The sequence below is a fragment of the Brachyhypopomus gauderio genome, unplaced genomic scaffold (genome assembly GCF_052324685.1).
Source record: "Brachyhypopomus gauderio isolate BG-103 unplaced genomic scaffold, BGAUD_0.2 sc97, whole genome shotgun sequence".
Classification (NCBI taxonomy): Eukaryota; Metazoa; Chordata; class Actinopteri; order Gymnotiformes; family Hypopomidae; genus Brachyhypopomus; species Brachyhypopomus gauderio.
The window spans coordinates 408,121-433,885 of NW_027506918.1; the positions used below are offsets into that span (position 1 = coordinate 408,121).

The following is a 25,765-nucleotide window of genomic DNA, read 5'->3' on the forward strand; positions in this document are numbered from 1 at the left end:
AAGTTTTGTTTATTAACAGTATGAAAATGCATATTGAACCACTCCATCACAGTAATGAATGCAGCATTCATCCAATGCTGGGTGTGCCTATGTGTTTCAGGGAGGAAGACAAGAGAAAGAAAGAATAGAGATGAAAAATAAAGGATCAGATGCTAACTCTTCCAAGAGTAGTACTCAATAAATTGTGAACTTACCCAGTCAAAAGAATGAATGTATGTTTTTTTTTTTATCTCAACATAAGGAATTAATTATTGTTGTTTTATCAGAAAAACAGACACACAGCTGCATTGGCATAATACTGGCAAAAAAAATTGTCATTGTAAAAAATAAGATTTTCTTTAATTAGAGCCTACATTTTCTTTAGCCAGCTAGGCTAAATGCCCCCAAACACATCCAGGCGAAAAAGTAGCTAAACCTAGGCTTACAAGTTAAACAATCAATGGCCTAATAACAAAATCAGAAAACTGCCCAGTAACTCAGTTTAATTGAATGGTGGCTTTAAAAATACACCTAGAAATACTGGATTTATGAAGATTTGTGAAGAGGCACACAGCAGCATTGGCATATGGCACAGGCAATAAACAAAATTACCATTTTAAAAAGTGTAATTTCCTTTAATTTCTGTACATTGTCCCTAAACACCTCCATAAAAGCTACCAAACATTTCCCCTTCCTACCAAGCATAGCCTTAGCCTAGCCTACTACTCACCCCACAAATATTAATAGTATAATAATGAAAATAGAATGCTGCCTGCTGAGTGACTTAGTACTGTTTTTGTTGGTGAATGGAGGTTTTAAAAGTGTTCTCACATTTAAGACTATTTAGTTCAGAATGGAAGACATAAAAGTACTAAAATAGGCTTATTTTCTCATACAGTCAGTGTACACAAAGTCTTATAATAGAGGTAAGGACGTTATTCACTTATTTTACCTTTTGCATTTACAATACAAACTAACTCGGCCATAGAACATTAGCCAAAATGATTTTATTGATGTTTTATCAATTTATCAGATTTGGCAAAGGGTTTGGTTGCTTAACCCTACTCATTTTATAGCTGCTCTGAAAGGAGTCAGGCTTACCGCACGTTCAGTACATGTTTCTGTCCACTGGCCACCGCCACCACTGTCATCAGCCACGGGAGCTGATGAAGGCCCTGCTGTGGCAAACATTTGAGTAATTTTTATACATTTGGCAGCGTTTACTTGAAGTTCAAGCTTCTTTTTGTCGTAGTTTCTCTGCACCTCCTTTGCGCTTTTTCTCCATCTCAGATACTCACATACGTTATGTTAATCAACGTTAGATTGCACTACGCACCGGCGCATGGAGGAGGGGGTGTTTGATGATATGATTGGTACAGCTCTGTGTCAGTAAAGAAAATAACCAATGGGCTGCCTAGTGTCAGGACTGTCGGCCCAAATAGCACGTCGGCCCACCGGGAAAATGCCCGGTATGCCCGATGGCCAGTCCGTCCCTGGTTATGCTTTTCAATGTGTTTAATTTGGCTCCACTAATTAAATGCTACAATAATTAGGGAGGGAGGAATAAGGAAGGAGGATTTAAATAAATGAATGAGTTTGATAAGCTTTTTCTTTATACATCAGAGATCAGTAACTTCCATTTTCATTCACTATGGTTACATGGCAAAGTATGTTACCTTGTTCAGTGGGTAACATGATTGGCACAGAAATTGAGGGTCTGGATAACTGAAACTCAGCCATTGAGAGTTGTTGAGCAGGTGGAGGTGGGGTAGGTTACACAGGGGATGCAGGTGGAGGTGGGGTAGGTTACACAGGGGATGCAGGTGGAGGTGGGGTAGGTTACACAGGGGATACAGGTGGAGGTGGGGTAGGTTACACAGGGGATGCAGGTGGAGGTGGGGTAGGTTACACAGGGGATGCAGGTGGAGGTGGGGTAGGTTACACAGGGGATGCAGGTGGAGGTGGGGTAGGTTACACAGGGGATGTAGGTGAAGGTGGGGTAGGTTACACAGGGGATGTAGGTGGAGGTGGGGTAGGTTGCACAGGAGATGCAGGTGGAGGTGGGGTAGGTTACACTGGGGATGCAGGTGGAGGTGGGGTAGGTTAAACAGGGGATACAGGTGGAGGTGGGGTAGGTTAAACTGGGGATGTAGGTGGAGCTGGGGTAGGTTAAACTGGGGATACAGGTGGAGGTGGGGTAGGTTAAACAGGGGATACAGGTGGAGGTGGGGTAGGTTAAACAGGGGATACAGGTGGAGGTGGGGCAGGTTACACAGGGGATACAGGTGGAGGTGGGGTAGGTTAAACAGGGGATACAGGTGGAGGTGGGGTAGTCGGGGTCAATCAGTGGTGTAGTCCTAAAAAAATAATTGAGGGGTCGCGGCGAGTGTAAGTTGTTGAGCGTGAGGGGGGTTAGGGGTAAGTTGTTGACGGGGCGAATGCCCCCCCCCCCACTACACCCCTGGGTTCAATTTGAGATGATGGAGATTTGCGTTTTAGCCAGCGCTCCATGTTTGTGTGACTGTGTATCAGTATCAGTGATTGTGTTGGTTCTGATTTGACTGGGAGAAATGCCTGTAAATCAGAAGGTTCTTGTAGCTCTGTAGAGAGAGGAAGAGTGAGCACACCGAGTGCAGCGTCCAGTACGGAAGTCGGTCTGTCCGACTATCTGTCCGTCTCACAATACTAGATTATTCTTTTAGATAGTACTTAAAAACTTAATTATATTTATAAAGTCAAAAAATCATTTTTTACAGTGTATAATCTAATGTTCATTATAACATGTATGCAGAATAATTCAAGGCAACGTTAACTTTGCTGGTCCACTGTTACTGATATCTTTGCTGGTAAGATCCTCATAGGAGAGGAACTGCAGAAAAATGGGAAAACGGTGTCAGTAAAAGTGTGTGTTATAGTGTGCAGGTGTGAACTGGTTAGAAGATCAGTGAATGTCACTTTCCCCCTGTCCCAGTCCAGCTGAACTCTGACCCTCTGCAGTTTCTCTCTAGGTGTGAGGAGGTGACGTTTCTGTCCTGGGCAGTGTGTACAATAAGTGCCCATTATGTTCACCAGACCCCACACTGACTCCCAGACCCTCTCTCCCTTTCTACATTCAGACTCTCTAATATTACACCCAGTATCCAGTGTTCACTGTCTCCAACATCAACATCCCAGCAGTGTGTCCCTGAGTTAAAGCCCTCAGAGCCCAGGACACAAGCAAACACATCAAATCTCTCTGGATTATCAGGAATCAGTGAGTCCTGTGGTCTGTATTCTACAGTAGTGAGATCATCAGACAGGTGGAGGTCTGGATGTGCAGTGTTGGGGTCCAGAGTAACAGGGTCTGAGGAGAGAGAACAGGATGAATCATCATGTTCTTCATGTGTTTATGTGATGAGGTCACATCTACAGACTGCAGGCCCTTTACTCTGAGTGAAATGCTGCAGTAGGTTGATAAGAGGGAAGTGATGGTGATGTGTGTTCACCACACACCCCTGCAGTACTTGTGTGCTTGTTGTTTTGACACTTGAAATTGTGTCTATTTTATTCATTAATATATTTCTACATATCTTTGATGCATTATTTGAGTATCACATGTGACACTTAACTAGTGCAGTGTTACTGTTACACTAAGTGTCACACTGCATGTGTGTATTATTAGTGTGTGTGTACTGAAGTGTGTGTGTCCTCATTAGTGGGTGGATACCGTTACAGTTCCCCCACTAAAGGGCGCTACTCCCAGAGTGACTAACACCAGTGGACTGTCCCCAGACTGAAGGACGGGACCAGAGGACGAGGACCACAGTGTCCAGACCCCCCAGGAGCAGATCCTCCAGGGAGGAGTCCACCGACGTGCAGGCATGAAAATGGGTCAGGGGTTAAAAAGGTGAGAAGACCGGGGGGCGGGGCATGTGACGTCATGGGGATACGGCGACGGGGCGTTGACGTGGGGGGCATTGACATGTGACGTCATGGGGATACGGCGACGGGGGGGGGGGGGGGGGGGGGGGGGGGTGGCTGCTGGTGTACGGGGATACAGCGACAGGTGATGCCAAATATTACGGAGCCCGTAAGGTGACATCATGTAAAAAATATAATAACGCGTGGCCACGACTTACTAACGCGTGCAAACGAGATAATTAACGCGTGCGAACAAGATAATTAAGTATTACTTTATATAAAGCCAGGTTTACCTTCATTGGGCAGTCAGTTCGCGAACATCCCTGGGAAAAATAAACTTTGTTGACATTAGTATCTCGTTCCCACGCGTTAATAAGTCGTGGCCGCGCGTTATTATTTTTTACATGATGTCACCTTACGGGCTCCGTAAAATATAGTAAAATCCATTAAAAAAATGTTTTGACTGTCTTGTCAGTGGATTCAATATACGAGCCAGATCCGTAAATGCGAGAAGCTGTTTTCGCCATTCCGGATTGCTTAGTCAAAACCATTACGTCTTAATGAACCAATAAATACGGCGAAAATGAGTGTAAAAATACCACGGTTCACGTGTTTTTATTTTCTAACATGGGCTAAAGCACAGGGTAGACTCAAACGACAAGCGTTTACAACTTCATCCTCAACCTTTTCAGCCCTGGCGCGAATGTTATCCTCACACGTCCCTGGATTCACCAGTTACAACTACAGACACACTAGAAAAAAAATCTTGTTTCTCATTTTATGTCGCCGTTAACTACACGGGGTTGACGCGAACTTAGTATGCCCATCTACCTATTTATCACAAGAGCTTGTGGCTTTTTCTGACAGTGTTCAACGCTGTAGCGAACGGCAGTAACTTTGTTTTACCGCAAAATATGAAAACGATTGAAACCATTAATAACCCAATTAAATCCACTGGGAAATGTACGATCTGGTAAATGTAGTGGTAAATGTACGCTCTTCTGACTTGTCCGCGGTGTAGCACTAGGTCCTGCTTCTCGTCCTGCTTAGCAGTAAATGAATAACATGAACGTTCGTATGATTGAACGCTATTTGGCCTCCATGAAGGTTCTGGGCGGAAACTGCTGGAATTGCTGATTTCGGAAGTGCTCTGTTTGCTTATTAAGTCAATATGATAATTAAAATATATACATATAAACTCCCGACCCCCGACCTCCAACCCCCCCCCCAAAAAAAAAACTCCTCGGATCTACACGATTCACGTAGGTCACCCTTTTCGACTTCAAAACGGCGAATTTCGCCGAAAGGTGACAGATTTTCATGCCTGGACGTGCCTCAACTACAACACCCTCACCAGGACAACAGGGGGCGACACACACAACAACAAGGACAGACACAGTGACACAGAAAGACAAACACAGTGATGTGGAGACAACAACACCAAGGAAAACTCAGGTACTGACACAAACATGGTGTCAGGGACACAGACAGGGACATGGACAGACACTAAGATGGTGACAGGGACACACACCGACAGGGACAGACAAACAGACAAGGGAGGGTCCTGGCTGACATGAAGGGAACCTGTTGGTCCCTGGGGGGCGCCGACCCACAGAGTCTGGAGCAGGGGTGTCTGCTTGGGCTCAGCTGGACTCTGGGCTGTGGGGAGGTGGAGATGTGTCTGGGTGTTTGGAGTGCTGTGTCCTGGTCCTGGAACAGTGTGGGTGTAGAACCTTCTCCACCTCCATCTGTCAGCACTGCTAGGATCTCCACCTTCACAACCACACTCCTCTGAACACTACGACTCCTCTTAATAGGATGGAGGCTTGGGTGGTGTGTAGAGGTGGAGAGTGGGTGGTGTGTAGAGGTGGAGAGTGGGTGGTGTGTAGAGGTGGAGAGTGGGTGGTGTGTAGAGGGGGAGAGTGGGTGGTATGTAGAGGTGGAGAGTGGGTGGTGTGTAGAGGTGGAGAGAGTGGGTGGTGTGTAGAGGTGGAGAGAGTGGGTGGTGTGTAGAGGTGGAGAGAGTGGGTGGTGTGTAGAGGTGGAGAGAGTGGGTGGTGTGTAGAGGTGGAGAGAGTGGGTGGTGTGTAGAGGTGGAGAGAGTGGGTGGTGTGTAGAGGTGGAGAGAGTGGGTGGTGTGTAGAGGTGGAGAGAGTGGGTGGTGTGTAGAGGTGGAGAGAGTGGGTGGTGTGTAGAGGGGAGAGTGGGTGGTGTGTAGAGGGGAGAGTGGGTGGTGTGTAGAGGTGGAGAGTGGGTGGTGTGTAGAGGTGGAGAGTGGGTGGTGTGTAGAGGTGGGGAGTGGGTGGTGTGTAGAGGTGGGGAGTGGGTGGTGTGTAGAGGGGGGAGTGGGTGGTGTGTAGAGGGGGGAGTGGGTGGTGTGTAGAGGGGGGAGTGGGTGGTGTGTAGAGGGGGGAGTGGGTGGTGTGTAGAGGTGGAGAGTGGGTGGTGTGTAGAGGTGGAGAGTGGGTGGTGTAGATCTCCTCATGGACTGACTGTCTCTCCTCAGACCAGCAGTCAACTGGTCGTCCCCCTCACTGTTTATACTAATACAGCCTTTAATACTGGAATAGTTCATTTACCAAACACACAATGTTAATGTTTCTCTCTCTATAGAGTTCTAATTGTGAGGAGAACAGAATTACTCTAATTAATCAAAGAACACCAAAACTCACAGTACTGGAGAATCTTCTGCATTCTCTCCCAGACTCTGAACTTCAGGTTGGAAAGATGTTTTGCTACATTGATCAGAGCTCCTGACACCTTCTTATGTTGTTTTGGGGTGTGATGAACTCTGGAAGTGTATAAAGCTGTATTATCATAATATTTTAGCATATATCATATTCTAATTATTTAACATTTAAATTAACACATGAAAAAAATTTCACATGAAATGTACAAAGCTGTATTATTATCTTTCATTAAACATCAGTGTATCTAACCACGTTTTGCACATAATCAGTATCAAAAATGTATTTAAATTTTCTTAAATACCGTCTTCATATATCATGTTTCTGAAATAACAGAGACCACATACTGAAGATTTGAATGTATGAGAACAATTTCACAAACACAATGTGTAACACAATATATCAAACAGAAATAATAATCACTTACTGTTTCAGTGTGGACGACACGTTCTGAGAAGGAAACAGAGGAACAAACACAGAAAGTGAAATCAAATTTTAGTCATTTTGTTTATATAAGGGTCAAACATGCATCTTCCTTATATGATAACATCAATGTGTCTAAAGACCCTCACACACACACACACACGCGCACGCACACACACACACACACTAAAACAAATGTCAAAACATTTTACTTATGCATTTGTGTGTGTGTGTGTGAGAGAGAGAGAGAGAGAGAGAGAGAGAGAGAGAGAGAGAGAGAGAGAGAGAGAGAGAGAGATACAGACTGAGTGATTCTTACTAGTAAGAACGGGATGTTCTCAGCTTCCATCTCCTTCTCTGTGTTTCTGATTTGATCTGAAAGAGATGCTATTTCTCCACTCATCTCCTCAATCTTCCTCCTCATCATGTGACTCTTCTGCTCCTCTTCCTCCTTCAGTGCAGCTATTCTTGCTGCTTCTTCATCTCTTAGAAACTGGTGGATCTTCTCAAACTCCTCCTTTATCTGCCTCTCTGTGTGCTGGGCCTGATACTGGAATGGGAGATGATGAGGAAATATAAACTGTCCAAATGTGTGTATTTCATTATGGTGTACGTGGACAGTGATCACAGCACCATTCAGAACTCAAAGTGACCTTTCACCTTAATGTGTGCTGCTGTTTTCTCACAGACTTGTTTATGTTCCTCTAAGACCTTCAGATGCTGCTGTAGAGACTTCAGTGAGGTCTTGAGTTTGTTCTGTAAAATACGGGTTTAGTAGAGGACAGTGTGAGTCTTACAGGACTCATCACTGTATCTGTATAGATGTGCTGGAGATTTCAGAGATTATAACAACTGGACAGAATGGCATGTGTACTATGATTCCTTTTCATCTTTTTACCGTCAAATGGAGATGTTTGATATATTGTAGCCGGTTGTATAACCAATGTTTTAATTCTATTATTTTTCAATGTGAATGAAGGTCTGATTTAGTTGTCGGAAATCTCATCATCTGAGAAATTCTATCTAGAATTTCAAGATAATTGTGAACACTGGAAAAACATTTAAAAACAATTAAATAAGAAGTGTACATTTCATACCTTAAATTCACACACAGCGTCCTCTACTGGACAGCAGTCATGAGTTTTATGTGCCTTTGAAATCTGACACACCAAACACACAGGCTGTTGGTCCTCCAGACAGAAGACTTTGAGTTTCTCATTGTGCAGACTGCAGAGAACCTCAGACCCTGTTGAAGATCTCTGACTCCTGCTCGCTAGAAAAGCCTCACACAAGTTCTTTAGGACAAGATTACAGGGAGGAACAGATTTAGAAGATCTTCTCCTACAAACTGGACATTCTTGAGATCCCTTGGTTTCCCAGAACTGCTGCAGACAGGTTTTACACACACTGTGGGTACATGACAGTAAAACAGGATCCCTGAAGATGTCACAGCACACAGGACATGAAAACTCTTCTTCTGACAGAGGGTTTGTAGCAGCCATTTCCTCCAACAGCTGCTGTGCTGTTTCTCTGTAATGTCTCCTTCTGTACAAACTTCACTTTCACTTTTAGATCGTCTGTAATAAACACAGTAGCACAGGAGAGAATCAGTCACTGTAGTCCTTTATCCAGCTGAGGGAGTTTAGACTCCTTTCAGAAATAAGGCAGAAAGAAGTAAATACCAGAGTTAAGAGGTTTTTATAATATTTATAACTCACTTGAACGTATAATTAATAAAGACTAGTGTGGCGTTCCAAGATTTACTTCCTCAACAAGGCCGACGTGTACATGGAGGAGGGGCTTTGGTATAAGAGTTAATAAGCTGGTAAGCATACAAGATTTTTCCACCAGATGGCGACAGAGCACTATGACTAAGTGAATCAAGCGACCCTCAGCTGTCTCATATATGAATACATATATTGTTAAAAGCTAAGACTCCTGACACTGGACTAGCATTGCAAAGTTGTTGATTTCTTATTCACAAATAAGACCTCGGTGTTCAGAGAATAGAATACAGCAGAGAGCATGCAGGACCCACATACGACCAAAGGGGGGCGCTGGAGTAACTGTGTTCACAGAACCGTGTTCACACTGTAAAAGAGCAGAAACCATGAGGAGCAGAGAGTGGAGGAACAGCTCCAACAGCTACATACAGGGAGAGATGGAGATGAAAAAGAGAGCTGATGAGAGAGAGAGAGATTAATTTCATGAATCTCATTAATTTCTCATAAATTTTAATAGCAGGATTTCTACTATTTGCTACTACACCTATCCTTAACACGAGGGGAATCAACAGAAAGAACAAAAGAAAGAAAGAGTGGCGGTCTTGGTAGACTGCACAAAGCAGTAGGCAGAACCACTCGATCCCCAGCTGTGATTCGCTGAAGCAGCTCCTATAGGAAACGGCGTTGTGCTGAGCGTGCAGGACAAAATTTTGCTTCTAAATTCCAATTGGTTGAGATTGGGGGATGCCACGCATACGTTAGGCAAAAGTTAGCCCTTCGCCAATCGGGCGGTTATTTTATTATGACTGTTGTTAACACCACATGAAATGTGCGCTACACTTACATAAAGGAGGAGTTAGTGGTCCTGCTGCTGGGTTGTTGCCCTCCAATGGCCTCCTCCATGTCTCCTGGTATCTGCTCCATGTTCTGGACACTGTGCTGACAGACACAGCAAATCTTCTTGCCACAGCTCACATTGATGTGCCATCCTGGATGAGCTGCACTACCTGAGCAACTTATGTGGGTTGTAGACACAGCATCATGCTACATCTATGGTGAGAGAACTGACAAAATACAAAAGTGACCAAAACATCAGCTAGAAAGGATGAGAACAGAGAAAAGGTCTGTGGTCTCCACCTGAAGAACCACTCCTATATAAGGAGGGTCTTGCTAATTGTCATTTCTACCTGTTGTCTGTTCCATTTGCACAACAGCAGGTGAAACTGATTCACAATCATTGTTGCTTTCTAACTGAACAGGGGTGAGTTTCCCGTAACGTTCTTAATGCTAAGTAGGCCTACTTTGTAACCTCGTACTTAAGAACATTCTTAAATTTACACTGGTTTCCCAAATGCCTTCGTAACCCACGTCGTACTTAAACTTGTTTGTGAACCTACGAGTGGTCTGACCCTGTTGTAACTCGCTAAGTTGTTCTTAACCTGAAGTTCACGTGCAGTTCTGTCTGAAAAACAAAAGAGGCTGCTGATTATCCCGTTAAAAACGCTCCGAACTGCACATGCACGTGTGTACAAACACGAATCCATTAACAGTTAAATGTACTTTTGAAAGCGTAATTGCGTCAAGTAAATTAGATCCAATGTTTTTAGTTCAATACTGCACATAAATATACATACTAAACTGAAATTATTGTTTTCACGAAACAAACTATTGAAATTGGTTAAACTACAACATAGTATTTATTAATTTACAGTATATGCAATTTTTTTTCCAGTGGAACAGTTGTAGAATTCAAATAATATATTGTGCCCCGAGCAATGGTTACAAATTGGCCTACTAAGCTTGTTAACTCTTAACCAATCAAATTAATTCATTAATTACTTACACATATAAGTAATCAAGATGAATGCTGACAATGGTGGTTATGTGGTGAACATGGCAGCTGCATAAAGAATACTGGTTCTCAACCAAAGACATCGTTAAAGAAGATGCCGTAATCAATATGAACAGGCAGCTCGTCTTAACTCAGTTCGGCGTCTAAGTGTGGGTCAACTTGATCTTCGTGATGATGAACTGTGTGACAGATACCACCTGCCTAGGGAGGAGATCATGGCTCTCCTTGGTCTCATACAGGAGGAGTTAACAAGAGGCACCAGAAGAAATGTTGCCTCAGTCCCACCATTCAGCTACTGACAGCACTTTGTTTTTATACCAGTGGTGGATGGCAGCACTCTTGGTGATGTCTACAGTCTAATCAAAGCTGCTGTGTGTAAATGTGTGCGTGCTGTGACTAAAGCTCTTCTGTGACCTGCACCAACATACATCACATTTCCACAAACAAGGGACAAGGGATTTCCACAAACAACACTCATCCCCACACACACTCATCCCCACACACACACTCATCCCCACACACACACTCATCCCCACACACACACTCATCCCCACACACACACTCATCCCCCCACACACTCATCCCCCCACACACTCATCCCCACACACACTCATCCCCACACACACTCATCCCCACACACACACTCATCCCCACACACACTCATCCCCACACACACCCATCCCCACACACACTCATCCCCACACACACTCATCCCCACACACACCCATCCCCACACACACACCCATCCCCACACACACACCCATCCCCACACACACCCATCCCCACACACACTCATCCCCACACACACACTCATCCCCACACACACACCCATCCCCACACACACCTATCCCCACACACACACTCATCCCCACACACACACCCATCCCCACACACACCTATCCCCACACACACACTCATCCCCACACACACACCCATCCCCACACACACCCATCCCCACACACACTCATCCCCACACACACACTCATCCCCACACACACACCCATCCCCACACACACTCATCCCCACACACACACTCATCCCCACACACACACTCATCCCCACACACACACTCATCCCCACACACACACCCATCCCCACACACACTCATCCCCACACACACCCATCCCCACACACACACCCATCCCCACACACACACCCATCCCCACACACACCTATCCCCACACACACACCCATCCCCACACACACACCCATCCCCACACACACACCCATCCCCACACACACCTATCCCCACACACACACTCATCCCCACACACACACCCATCCCCACACACACACCCATCCCCACACACACCTATCCCCACACACACCCATCCCCACACACACTCATCCCCACACACACACCCATCCCCACACACACTCATCCCCACACACACACTCATCCCCACACACACACCCATCCCCACACACACACTCATCCACACACACACACTCATCCCCCCACACACTCATCCCCACACACACTCCCAGCCTCTTGAGCCCTAACTACTGGTGGTGGTGATGGGTGTCAAGTGGCCTGGAAGTACTCATGACTCTTTAATTTGGACAAATTCAGGAGTGTGTCAGATGGCAACTGAGGGTGCATTTGCTGGTGGACACGTCCTGGGTGACAGTGGTTATCCACTCTGGACCTATTTACTTACTCCTGTCTTGAACCTCCAGACAGAGGCTGAAGAGAACTACAACATGGCACACCGGAGAACACGCAGTGTTGTGGAGCGAGCGTTGGGCATTTGGAAAATGAGTTTTCGGTTCCTTCAAAAGTCATCAGGGGGGCTTCTGTATTCACCAGCACAAAGCTGTGTCATAATAGTGTATGTGCTATGATTTATAACATTACAGTGCAGGCTGGCATACACATTCCTGGTGAGGACATTGAGGATGATGATGATGAGTGAGGAGAAGTTCACATTCCTGCAATCTTACCAGGAATGGGGAGAGAAGGACATTATCAGGCTGGCTTGGAAACACGAATGCAAATGATTAGGGCTGTTTTACTGAAAATAAAATACGGGATACAGTTTTTACGTGTAACCCATGTTTGTGTGTGTTGTTTCTTAGGGAATTAACAGACACTAATGAATTAATTGGGTACAAGTTATGCTTTTCAATGTGTTTTATTTGACTTCACTAATTAAATGCAACAATAATTAGAGGGAGGAATAAGGAAGGAGGAATTCAATAAAATATTTGAAAATCCTTGTCCGTGCACCTTCTATACACTGTGTGAGTAGAACTGGAGTCTGGAAGAAAAATATTAATGTTAATGAAGCTGCCACAAAACTGTAAAGAATTTGAAAAATTAGATATAAAAATGAATGAGTTTGATTAGCTTTTTCTTTATACATCAGAGATCAGTAACTTCCATTTTCATTCACTATGGTTACATGGCAAAGTATCTTACCTTGTTCAGTGGGTAACATGATTGGCACAGAAATTGAGGGTCTGGATAACTGAAACTCGGCCATTGAGAGTTGTTTGGACATTATCTCCAGTTTGGCCCTCTTCAGTTCCACCAGTTCCATACGGTGCCTCTCCCTCTGTTGCACCTGTTCCTGTTTCAGCTGCAGACGCTCTTGTTCTATCTGCAGCCTTTGGCTTTCAATAGAAATGATCTTCTCACTGCATCTACATCCATTATCAGGAGCAGGTGAAGATCTTTCAGTACGTGGAGCAGAGGAAGGACCAGGAGATGAGACAGGACTGTTGGAGGGAGAAGAAGGTTACACAGGGGATGTAGGTGGAGGTGGGGTAGGTTACACAGGGGATGTAGGTGGAGGTGGGGTAGGTTACACAGGGGATGTAGGTGGAGGTGGGGTAGATTACACAGGGGATGTAGGTGGAGGTGGGGTAGGTTAAACAGGGGATGCAGGTGGAGGTGGGGTAGGTTAAACAGGGGATGCAGGTGGAGGTGGGGTAGTTTACACAGGGGATACAGGTGGAGGTGGGGTAGGTTACACAGGGGATGTAGGTGGAGGTGGGGTAGGTTAAACAGGGGATGCAGGTGGAGGTGGGGTAGGTTACACAGGGGATGCAGGTGGAGGTGGGGTAGGTTAAACAGGGGATGCAGGTGGAGGTGGGGTAGGTTAAACAGGGGATGCAGGTGGAGGTGGGGTAGGTTACACAGGGGATGCAGGTGGAGGTGGGGTAGGTTACACAGGGGATACAGGTGGAGGTGGGGTAGGTTACACAGGGGATGTAGGTGGAGGTGGGATGGTTACACAGGGGGTGGAGGTGGGGTAGGTTACACAGGAGATGCAGGTGGAGGTGGGGTAGGTTACACAGGGGATGCAGGTGGAGGTGGGGTAGGTCAGGGACTCATTCAACATGTATCCCCCCAGTGATGCCTTGGGTTGCAGTTGGGCCATGGACATAATTTTGATTTCATAGGTGGTGGGGGGGGGGGGGGGGGGGCACAAACAAAAATTGTTGACCAGGGGGGTGGCAAACGAAGATTGTTGATGGGGGGGTGGGGACGTACCGGAGCGGAGTGTTACCGGAGTACATGTTCTGCATGGTCCTAGCGCTAGATTCGTCGCTATTTAAATATTTGGTTTTAACTGTAAAAACTGGGGGGGACCAAAACCGGCTTTTGAAAAAGTGTGTCCCTGTCCCCCAATTACGTCCGTGAGTTGGGCCCAGTGTCCCCAGGGTTGTTTCCTCTTCTGGTGTGAGGGCTGTTGCAGGATAACTGAGTGGAGACTGGAAAAACTGAACTGGAAGTTGCGATGCACACAGGTTTAATTAATTCCACAGTGAGGAGTGCCTTCAACACAACAGACATTAATAAATAATGGAAAAAAAAAACAAAAAAAGAAAACAAGTCAACATAAACTAATCAATTCAATACACAAGTATGAACCAGGCCCTAAAACCCACCTGCACTCCAAGCCAGCCCTCTCTTGAATGACTGTTCTGCCTTTTACACACACATTAGCCCATTGGACTCAACCACCCACCGGCACGCCCGCAGTTAAGGTTTAAAATGTACAAGTTCTAAATACATTTCTCTATTTCAACTTAACTCAAACATTTTATTATTTAGTCAATATTTTAGTATGAATATAAAACATTTATTATTAAAACATTCATGCTGGAACCTTAACCCCTTTTCAGAACCATAAAAGCAGGTCCCCTCCCCCGGCTCAAACATCGGAAATGGAACATTCCACTTGTAACAACCTCCAGACTACATTACCCATCAACCCCCTGGGCTCAGGTCCTTTGGCCTGTAGGAGGCTGCCAGCATGCTGGAACAAACAGGTAAGTTGAACTAATTTCAAAACCAACAATAAACAGTTAAACACACATGGAATATAGTAATCCTCCACTATCAGTTGGCCACCCTGAATAGTGCAAGATAATCACAGTTGTTTATTTGTTTTTCAGAGTCCTGACAAGGTGTTTGCCACTGCAGCCCTGTGGGTACCAATAAAAGAGTCATTAAAACTTTGAGGTTGTCTTGTGTTTCTGTCCATTACTATAGCTCACAGCATGGAACGTACGAGAGCTCCGTTATAGGGCTGTTGTAGATGATTGACCTCCACCACTCTTAGTCCTCTCTTTCCTGAGTTCTGCTCCCTTTCTTTCTGCATGACTAGTGAAGTCATGACATTTATTTTTCCATCACAGATCTCTTATATCCACTGCAGGCACTTATTTTCCAGCCAATGTCTTCCATTACTGGCTTTTTTTTCTTTACTTGTTGAGCTTCCCTGAGCTTTGGAGAATAGTATGCTCTTGTCTTGTTTGCAACTCTTGTCTGCACTATGCAAGTGTCACCTGAACTGTGAATCTCAGGAGTGGGAATGAATTTACATTAACTAAATACACTACACAGTAGAATTACAGAACATTAAAACCTTCACTTTGTAGCATGTCAGGTTATATTTGTGTACACTGTATACAATTACACATCTCAACTCCATAATGAAGATTGTTATGAAGAATAAAGTATCAATAAACATTTGATCAACTGCAGATGGAGAAGAGCAGAGGGTTCAGCAGGAGGATTTAACAGCAGAGGAGGAGATCAGGAAAACACTTACAGATCAAACACTTAATCAGGGACAATACAGCAGAGGAGGAGATCAGGAAACACTTAGATCAAACACTTATTCAAGGACAATACAGCAGAGGAGGAGATCAGGAAAACACTTACAGATCAAACACTTAATCAGGGACAATACAGCAGAGGAGGAGATCAGGAAAACACTTACAGATCAAACTTAATCAGGGACAATACAGCAGAGGAAGAGATCAGGAAAACACTTACAGATCAAACACTTAATCAGGGACAATACAGCAGAGGAGGAGATCAGGAAACACTTAGATCAAACACTTAATCAAGGACAATACAGCAGAGGAGGAGATCAGGAAAACACTTACAGATCAAACACTTAATCAGGGACAATACAGCAGAGGAAGAGATCAGGAAAACACTTACAGATCAAACACTTAATCAGGGACAATACAGCAGAGGAGGAGATCAGGAAAACACTTACAGATCAAACACCTAATCAGGGACAATACAGCAGAGGAGGAGATCAGGAAAACACTTACAGATCAAACACTTAATCAGGAACAATACAGCAGAGGAGGAGATCAGGAAAACACTTACAGATCAAACACTTAATCAGGGACAATACAGCAGAGGAGGAGATCAGGAAAACACTTACAGATCAAACACTTAATCAGGGACAATACAGCAGAGAAGGAGATCAGGAAAACACTTACAGATCAAACACTTAATCAGGGACAATACAGCAGAGGAGGTGATCAGGAATGCCACTCACGGCTGTGACCGCCGACCGCCAGAGGGCGCCATCACCGGAATATTGACCTGCACACCTGCATCACCCACTCACCACACCCTACATAAGGACTCTTTTCTCAACACACCAGTGCGAAGTATTGCCTCCCTGTGTTGCGTACAAAGCCGTGTTACCAAATACTCTGATATCCTGGTTACTGATCCTTGCTCTGCCCTTTTTGATATACTCCCGTTTGCCTAGCCCCTTTTAGTACCTCTGCCAGCTGCTCTTGGACTGTTCTGGTTTTTGACTCTCCGTTTTTGCCTTGCCCTTTTGTGCTGCTGCCTGTTAACCCTACGGGGTTGTCCCGTGTTGGAACCTCTGTTTTTGAGCCTCTGTGATAAATACCCTCATTATTACTAACCTGCTAATGGATCCTTCTCTACCCTCGGGTTCACCTCTGTTACAAGGAGACCATGAAAACACTTACAGATCAAAAACTTAATCAGGGACAATAATCAGAATGATCATCACTCTTATACACTTGGTCTGCTGAACATTATTTATTATAGTATCATTATGGTAAGAGATTCCAGTCAGGACATCAGATCCATATTTCTCACATGTAATACATTCACATTTAGTGGACTCAATCTTTCTGATGATTCAGGTTATACAAATGTAATGATAAAGAGAAAAATATATATATACTGCTCAAAAAAATAAAGGGAACACCAAAATAACACATCCTAGATATCAATCAATAAAAATCTTTGAAATCAGTTGAAAATCTCTAATTTCTACCTGTTGTCTGTTCCATTTGCACAAGAGCAGTTGAAATTGATTCACAATCAGTGTTGCTTCCTATCTGAACACGAAGTGTGGATGACTTGGAGTTACATTGTGTTGTTTAAGGGTTCCCTTTATTTTTTTGAGCAGTGTATTATTAAAATGATATATATACAGTATATATAAAAATGTTCGTTATTACACGTATGCAGATTAATTCAAGGTAACATTAACTTTGCTGTTCCTGATATCTTTGCTGGTAAGATCCTCACAGGAAAGGAACTGTAATTCCAGAATAAAGGCAAAACAGAAAATGTGTCAGTAAAAGTGTGTGTGATAGTGTGCAGGTGTGAGCTGGTTAGAAGATCAGTGAATGTCACTTTCCCCCTGTCCCAGTCCAGATGAACTCTGACCCTCTGCACTTTCCCTGTAGGTGTGAGGATGTGACGTGTCTGTCCTGGGCAGCGTGTCCAGTATTGACCAGTGAATTTACAGTAGTTCAGACTCCACACTGACTCCCAGAACCTCCCTCCCTTTCTCCATTCAGACTCTCTAATTACACCCAGTACCCAGTCATCACTGTCTCCAACATCAACATCCCAGCAGTGTGTCCCTGAGTTAAAGCCCTCAGAGCCCAGGACAAACGCATACACATCAAATCTCTCTGGATTATCAGGAAGCAGTGATTTGTGTGGTCTGAGTTCTACAGTAGTGAGAGCATCAGACAGGTGGAGTTCTGGATGTGCAGTGTTGGGGTCCAGAGTAACAGGGTCTGAGGAGAGAGAACAGAATGAATCATCATGTTCTTCATGTGTTTATGTGATGAGGTCACATCTACAGACTGCAGGCCCTTTACTCTGAGTGAAATGCTGCAGTAGGTTGATAAGAGGAAGTGATGGTGATGGCATATCTGCTAGGCTTAATAGTGGTAGTGTAGGAGTAGTTAATGAGGATTGACAAACCAGAGCCGAGGCCAGGCAGCAGACACACAGGCTATACCGACTGTCTGCGAGCTGCAAAGAGACGTCACCTAGGTCACACCAGATCGAAACTGTGTCTGTTCCTCGAGTACGAAATTTTTTTTTTCGCAAAGTTAGTAGACAAAATTTAATCAAGGATAAATTCAACTACGTTCCCTCAGAGAGTAGTTTAATCCTGAAACTTGGACTGCTAAATATTAGATCCCTGTCATCTAAAGCAGTGTTTCTCAACCTTTTTTCAGTTGTGGCACCCTTTATATGCATGCAAAATTTTAAGGCACCCCAGTTTACAATGCCCTAAAAACACAGGGTTGCCAACTTTTGAAGATCGCTTGGAGTGAGATTTGAACCTGGAGGAGGTGGCGAGTGTAAATTGTTGACAGGGGGGGCAAACTTAAAATGGACACAAATTAAGTATTATATCGCGATCTATCGATCGCCAGTGGTTGGTGCCAGAGTGAACTAGTAACTCATTGAATCATAGATGTGGATCAGAGGTAAATAAACTGGATTTTTTTTTCGGCGTGAGATATCGGAAGTGTGGCGTGAGAGCGTGTGAAGACGGTCAAATGCGTGTGTCTCACGCTCAATGCGTGAGAGTTGGCAACCCTGAAAACATACTCTCTGCATACTCTCTAAAGCATTGCATGTTAATGAAATACCGATCATAATCTATGCATGCTTTGCTTGACGGAAACCTGGACCCAACCCGATGACTATATGGCCCTAAACGAAGCTTCTCCCTCTGGCTATAGATATGTCCATAACCCCCGTTCAAATGGTTGAGGAGGTGGTGTCGCCACAATATATGACTCCGATATAGGCATTTCTCAAAAATTCGGCTTCAAGATTAATTTTTTTGAACATCTCATCCTCACTGCATCAAATTTAACAACCATCAAAGCGTCACAATCGTTTATGTTAATTACTATTTACCCCCCCCCCCCCCCCCCCCCCGGTTCATGCTCTGAGTTATTGCTCAGGAGTTTTCAGACTTCCTGTCTCATGTAGTGCTATCAGCCGATAAGGTGATTATAGTTGGTGATTTTAACATCCATTTTGAAAATCTATGTGACTCTTTTGGTATACATTTTCAGGCAATACATTTTTGATTCAATGGGTATCACTCAGAATGTGGTGGGTCCTATGCATAATTGTAGTCATACTTTAGACTTGGTCTTATGATTTGGTATTAACATATCCACTTTAGTAATTCTTCCTAGAAGGACTAGAGCGTTTTACCGAGCACGGTGAGACTTCTCGTCGTACATCTTTAGACAAGGTTGCACCATTACGATATAAGAGAGCCACTGAGAGAAAAATAGCGCCATGGTACAAGCACACACGTAGTCTCAAATGAGCCAAGCGGATCCTGGAGCGTAAATGGCGAAATGCAAAGTTAGAAGTGTTTAGACTATCATGGAAAAGCAGCCTTATTGAATATAAACATGCCCTCCATACGGCAAAATCCTCATACTTTAATAGAAAAAATAGGCTTTAATAGAAAATAGAAAAACATAAAAACAATTCAGGACTTCTATTTAATACTATTTCCATCCTTACGAGGAGCCATGAACAAATCAATTCACTAATACCACTAGAGTGTAGCAGTAACAATTTTATGAAATTCTTTAATGATAAGATTGATAACATTAGGGAAAACATTAGTAGTGCTATCTCAGAGCCTGTCAACATACCAATGGACCTTGACAGCTGTCTGGTCAGCTCCGATGCCCTGTTAGAATCCTTCTCCCCAATTGGTTGTGAGGAGCTTATTTCACTGGTGGAATCTGCTATGCCCTCCACATGCATACTAGATGCCGTACCAACCCATCTACTTAAAGAATGACTGTGTAGCAATGTGGAACCTTTGCTTACTATAATTAACTATTCTCTAAGCCTGGGCTACATTCCCAGTTCATTTAAACTTGCAGTCATCAAGCCGCTAATTTAAAACCTGGTCTTAACCCCCAGGAACTGTCCAAGTATAGGCCAATCTCTAATCTGTCATTCATATCCAAAATTTTAAAGAAATTAGTTTCTTCACAACTCTCTTCCTTCTTACAGACAGTCTGGATTTAGACACCATCACAGCACTGAAATGGCTAAAGTACTGAATGATATCTTAATATCCTCTGATAAAGGACACATCTCTTTTCTCATACTGCTAGACTTCAGTGTTGCTTTTGACACCATTGATCATAATATTCTACCTAATATGTTGGAGACACTCATTGGCAAAGTAAATAACGAATGCTCAGAGCATTCTAAGGTAAACTATGGTGTCCCACAAGGATCTGTACTGGGCCCCATATTATTCTCATTATATATGCTACCACTGGGCACTATCATTCGTAGGCATGGTAGTAGCTTCCATTGCTACGCAGATGATACTCAGTTGTATATACAGTATCTTCTAATCCGGATTATATCACTACAACTCTCAAGATTGAGAACTGCGTCCAGGACATTAAAAACTGGACAGTGTCTAATTTTCTTCAACTAAATTCTGACAAGACTGAGGTGCTGATTCTTGGGCCTAAAGCTGCTAGAAGCAATTGGGCTGATATTCCCCTTACCCTAGATGGTTTTTCAGTAACACCTAAATCTACCGCAAAAAGTTTAGGTGTCACTATTGATTCGGATCTTTCATTTGACACATATACTGTATATGCAATGTCACTAAGGCTGCCTTTTTACATTTACATAATATCACCAAGCTGAGACACTTTCTTTCATTAGTCGATGCAGAGAAGCTAGTCCATGCTTTTGTCTCGTCGAGATTGGACTGCTGTCTTCTAATAGTCTTCTAATTGGATGCTCTAAACAGTCCATAAAGAAGTTACAACTTGTTAAAATGCTGCAGCTAGACTCCTAACTAAGGCTAGAAAATTCAGTCATATTAATCCCACTATCGCAGCATTACACTGGCTTAAATATCACATTGAATTTAATTATTCTGTTAACCTATAAAGTGTTAAATGGTCTTGCCCCACAATATCTGAGTGAAGTCATTGCTTACTACAACCCATCTCGCCCTTTGCATTCCCAAAATGCTGGATTTCTCTTAGTTCCAAAAATTTGTAAGACTACAGCCGGAGGCAGAGCTTTCTCCTTTAAAGCCCCTCACTTATGGAATAGCCTTCCAGCTCCAATCCGAGATTCTGACACAGCTCCAATATTTTAATCTAGACTTAAGACTCACCTATTTAATCAAGCCTTCAGTTAATATTCCCCTTTAAGGTGTGGGGCTCGGGGGCTCCCAGGCGTTGAGATTTCTGGTAATCTGAGATGTTGATGCTGTCATCCAGCTGTGTCATGGCATCACTCTAGTTGTGACAATGACTTGACTGGAAAGCAATGTCTCAGTGAGCCCTCATGCCTGTGGTCACCTCTGAACCCCTCCCTTTAGTTATGCTGCTATAGATTAGCCTGCCGGAGCCACATGCTGATCACTGGCACGTGAGCTATGTACGTTTAAATCACTGGTGGTTTAAATTGATGTCCACTCAGTCTTTTTGCATGTTTCTACCCAAGATAATTGGACACAAGCACCTACAAGCACCTGGGAGATGGTCTGGCTTGCCGGTGGATGTACGGATGCCGGGGTTGGATGTGCCATTGCCACAAGAGGACGTGCTGATGCTAGCTCCTACCTGAGGCTCACCATCTGCACCGAAGGGACTGTGACTACTTGGCCAGGGAACAAGAACCTTAACTATTACTGTAGAACTGTAGAACCACCCTGCGCACCACGGACTTGTGCTAACGGGCCGCCCAATGGAGGATGGGTTCCCTTTTGAGTCTTAGTCCTCCTGAGGTTTCTTCCTAATCCCCACCATCATAGGGAGTTTTTCCTTGCCGCTGTCGCCATTGGGTTGCTCATTAGGGATCTGGACCCATAAGATTGTAAAGCTGCTTTGTGACATGTGTTGTGAAAAGCGCTATATAAATAAATTTAACTTTGACTTTAGAAGGGGAGAGTGGGTGGTGTGTAGAGGGGAGTGTGGGTGGTGTAGAGGTGGAGAGTGGGTGGTGTGTAGAGGGGGAGAGTGCGTGGTGTAGAGGTGGAGAGTGGGTGGTGTGTAGAGGTGGAGAGTGGGTGGTGTGTAGAGGTGGAGAGTGGGTGGTGTGTAGAGGTGGAGAGTGGGTGGTGTAGAGGTGGAGAGTAGGTGGTGTAGAGGGGGAGAGTGGGTGGTGTGGTGTAGAGGTGGAGAGTGGGTGGTGTGTAGAGGTGGAGAGTGGGTGGTGTGGTGTAGAGGTGGAGAGTGGGTGGTGTGTAGAGGTGGAGAGTGGGTGGTGTAGATCTCCTCATGGACTGACTGTCTCTCCTCAGACCAGCAGTCAACTGGTCGTCCCCCTCACTGTTTATACTAATACAGCCTTTAATACTGGAATAGTTCATTTACCAAACACACAATGTTAATGTTTCTCTCTCTATAGAGTTCTAATTATGAGGAGAACAGAATTACTCTAATTAATCAAAGAACACCAAAACTCACAGTACTGGAGAATCTTCTGCATTCTCTCCCAGACTCTGAACTTCAGGTTGGAAAGATGTTTTGCTACATTGATCAGAGCTCCTGACACCTTCTTGGGTTGTTTTGGGGTGTGATGAACTCTGGAAATGTATAAAGCTATTATATTATTTAAATATATAATATTATATATCGTATTCAAAGTATTTATCATTACAAATAACGTGAAATATCTTTCATTAAATTACACAATAATGAATGTCTTTCAAATATATCAATATCAATATAGTTTTTATTCCTTGTCACGGTGGGTCAGCCTAGACGCCACCAGAGGGCGCACACCTTCACACACACACGAGCACGCACGCCCACCTCGTCATAGAGCACACCCTCTCATTCCCAGACACTCCCATCATCACAATCACCCGAGTACAGACACCTACCAATAATCAGATTGGGGTTGCATAAATCCCCACGCTGTCCAGTGCTGTGCATTCAGCCTGCACCTTCGCCTCACAACGTGGAATAGCCTGCTCTGCACTACGGACCTCCGCGTGTCTGTGGACTTTCTGCCTGTCCTCATTCATTGAGTAGCTTGTTGTGTTTGTCCTGCCAAGTGGCCTGAGTATTTGCTTTTGTCTTAACATGGATATTAAAATCTTTCGCTCACAGCCTCAGCCTCCTGCTGCTTCTGTCCCTGCATCACATTCCTAAATACCTAAATAATCTTCATATATCATGTTTCATATACTGAAGATCTGAATGTATCTGAATAATTTCACAAACACAATATGGAGATCAAACAGAAATAATAATCACTTACTGTTTCAATGTGGACGACACGTTCTGAGAAGGAAACAGAGGGACAAACACAGAAAATCAAATCAAACTTTAGTCATTTTGTTTATATGAGTCAAACATGCATCTTCCTTATATGATAATAACATCAATGTTTCTAAAGACCCTTACACACACACACACACACACACACACACACACACACACTAAAACAAATGTCAAAACATTTTACTTATGCATTTGTGTGTGTGTGTGTGTGTGTGTGTGTGTGTGTGTGTGTGAGAGAGAGTCAGAGAGAAAGGGAGAGAGAGAGAGGGAGAAATAGACAGACTGAGTGATTCTTACTAGTAAGAACGGGATGTTCTCAGCTTCCATCTCCTTCTCTGTGTTTCTGATTTGATCTGAAAGAGATGCTATTTCTCCACTCATCTCCTCAATCTTCCTCCTCATCATGTGACTCTTCTGCTCCTCTTCCTTCTTCAGTGCAGCTATTCGTGCTGCTTCTTCATCTCTTAGAAACTGGTGGATCTTCTCAAACTCCTCCTTTATCTGCCTCTCTGTGTGCTGGGCCTGATACTGGAATGGGAGATGATGAGGAAATATAAACCGTCCAAATGTGTGTGTTTCATTATGGTGTACGTGGACAGTGATCACAGCACCATTCAGAACTCAGAGTGACCTTTCACCTTAACGTGTTCTGCTGTTTTCTCACAGGCTTGTTTATCTTCCTCTAAAACCTTCAGATGCTGCTGTAGAGACTCCAGTGAGGTCTTGAGTTTGTCCTGTAAAATACGGGTTTAGTAGAGGACAGTGTGAGGCTTACAGGACTCATCACTGTATCTGTATAGATGTGCTGGAGATTACAGAGATTATAACAACTGAACACAATGGTGTGATTACTATGATTGCTTTTCATCCTTTTACTATCAAGTGGAGATGTATGATATATTGTAGCAGGTTGTATATCAATATTTTATTTATATTAAGTTTCACTGTGAATGAAGGTCTGATTTAGTTGTCTGAAATCTCGTCATCTGACAAATTTAGTCTAGATTGTCACGTTTCAACATCATTGTAAACACTTTCAAAAACATTACAACATTAACGTTAAAACATTAGTGTACATATCATACCTTAAATTCACACACAGCTTCATCTACTGGACAGCATTCATGGTTTTTGTGTTTCTTTGAAATCTGACACACCACACACACAGGCTGCTGGTCCTCCAGACAGAAGACTTTGAGTTTCTCATTGTGCAGACTGCAGAGAACCTCAGACCCTGCTGAAGATCTCTGACTCCTGCTGACTAGAAAAGCCTCACACAGGTTCTTTAGTGCACGATTAAGTGGAGGGTTAAAATCGAAGGATCTTGTTCTACAAACTGGACATTCTCGAGATCCCTTGGTTTCCCAGAACTGCTGCAGACAGGTTTTACACACACTGTGGCTACATGACAGTAAAACAGGATCCCTGAAGATGTCACAGCACACAGGACATGAAAACTCTTCTTTTGACAGAGGGTTTGAAGCAGCCATTTCCTCCAACAGCTGCTGTGCTGTTTCTCTGTAATGTCTCCTTCTGTACAAACTTCACTTTCACATTTAGATCTTCTGTAATAATCACAGTAGCACAGGAGAGAATCAGTCACTGTAGTCCTTTATCCAGCTGAGGGAGTTTAGACTCCTTTCAGAAATAAGGCAGAAAGAAGTAAATACCAGAGTTAAGAGGTTCTCATAATATTTATAACTCACCTGAACGCAGAATTAATAAAGACTAGTGCGTCACTCCCAGATTTACTTCCTCAAACAGGCAGGTGTGTACAGGGAGGAGGAGCAGCTATTGTAAAGAAATAAAGGAGTTATTATCGAATAAGTGACAGATTAGTAAGAGAGAGAAAGGTGGCGAGACACCTTGCAACGATATGCAACAACAGTACGTGACGGCATAACCAAAACGATTCCGCAGTGGCTGGAGGAATGGCATCCGAGCCAGCCCTGACAACTTCATTCATTGAAATTCATGTATTAGTAATTGAGAGGCTATATATTGATTATATACATTTATGATACCCTCTTTTAGTTTGATTATATGGACCACTACTACACTACTATCTCTAGGAGAGAGGAGAAAAAACACCCCAGAGGGACAAGATGTGGTGTTATTGTCACACTACAGCCCCGGACCCCTCCCCTTTGGGCGTGTGTTTATGTTGTCTACGTCTAGTTATGTCCGTCTATGTAACTCCGTGGGTGTGGTTGTGTCTGAGCGTGTTCATTGGTCTCACCTGCCCGTCTCGTGATCACTCAGGGCTTATGTGGTTTGTCTATTTAATGTGTCCCGTGCTCGTCTTTGTCAGTCATATACGTGGATAAGTTAAATGT

General features: G+C 43.8%; 1 protein-coding gene across 1 annotated transcript; it reads right to left on the minus strand.

Moving 5' to 3' along the window:
- Positions 1 to 153: 153 nt before the first annotated feature.
- On the minus strand, positions 154 to 25,110 carry LOC143496607 (uncharacterized). The gene is given in 15 exon segments (XM_076992786.1): positions 154 to 3,050; positions 3,053 to 3,322; positions 6,552 to 6,670; positions 6,994 to 7,016; positions 7,309 to 7,539; positions 7,650 to 7,745; positions 8,087 to 8,509; positions 12,240 to 12,262; positions 12,988 to 13,286; positions 17,354 to 17,897; positions 22,608 to 22,726; positions 23,407 to 23,429; positions 23,727 to 23,957; positions 24,068 to 24,163; positions 24,515 to 25,110. Coding segments are annotated over 15 exon segments (3,165 nt in total). The 5' UTR covers positions 24,920 to 25,110; the 3' UTR covers positions 154 to 2,787.
- Positions 25,111 to 25,765: the final 655 nt, after the last annotated feature.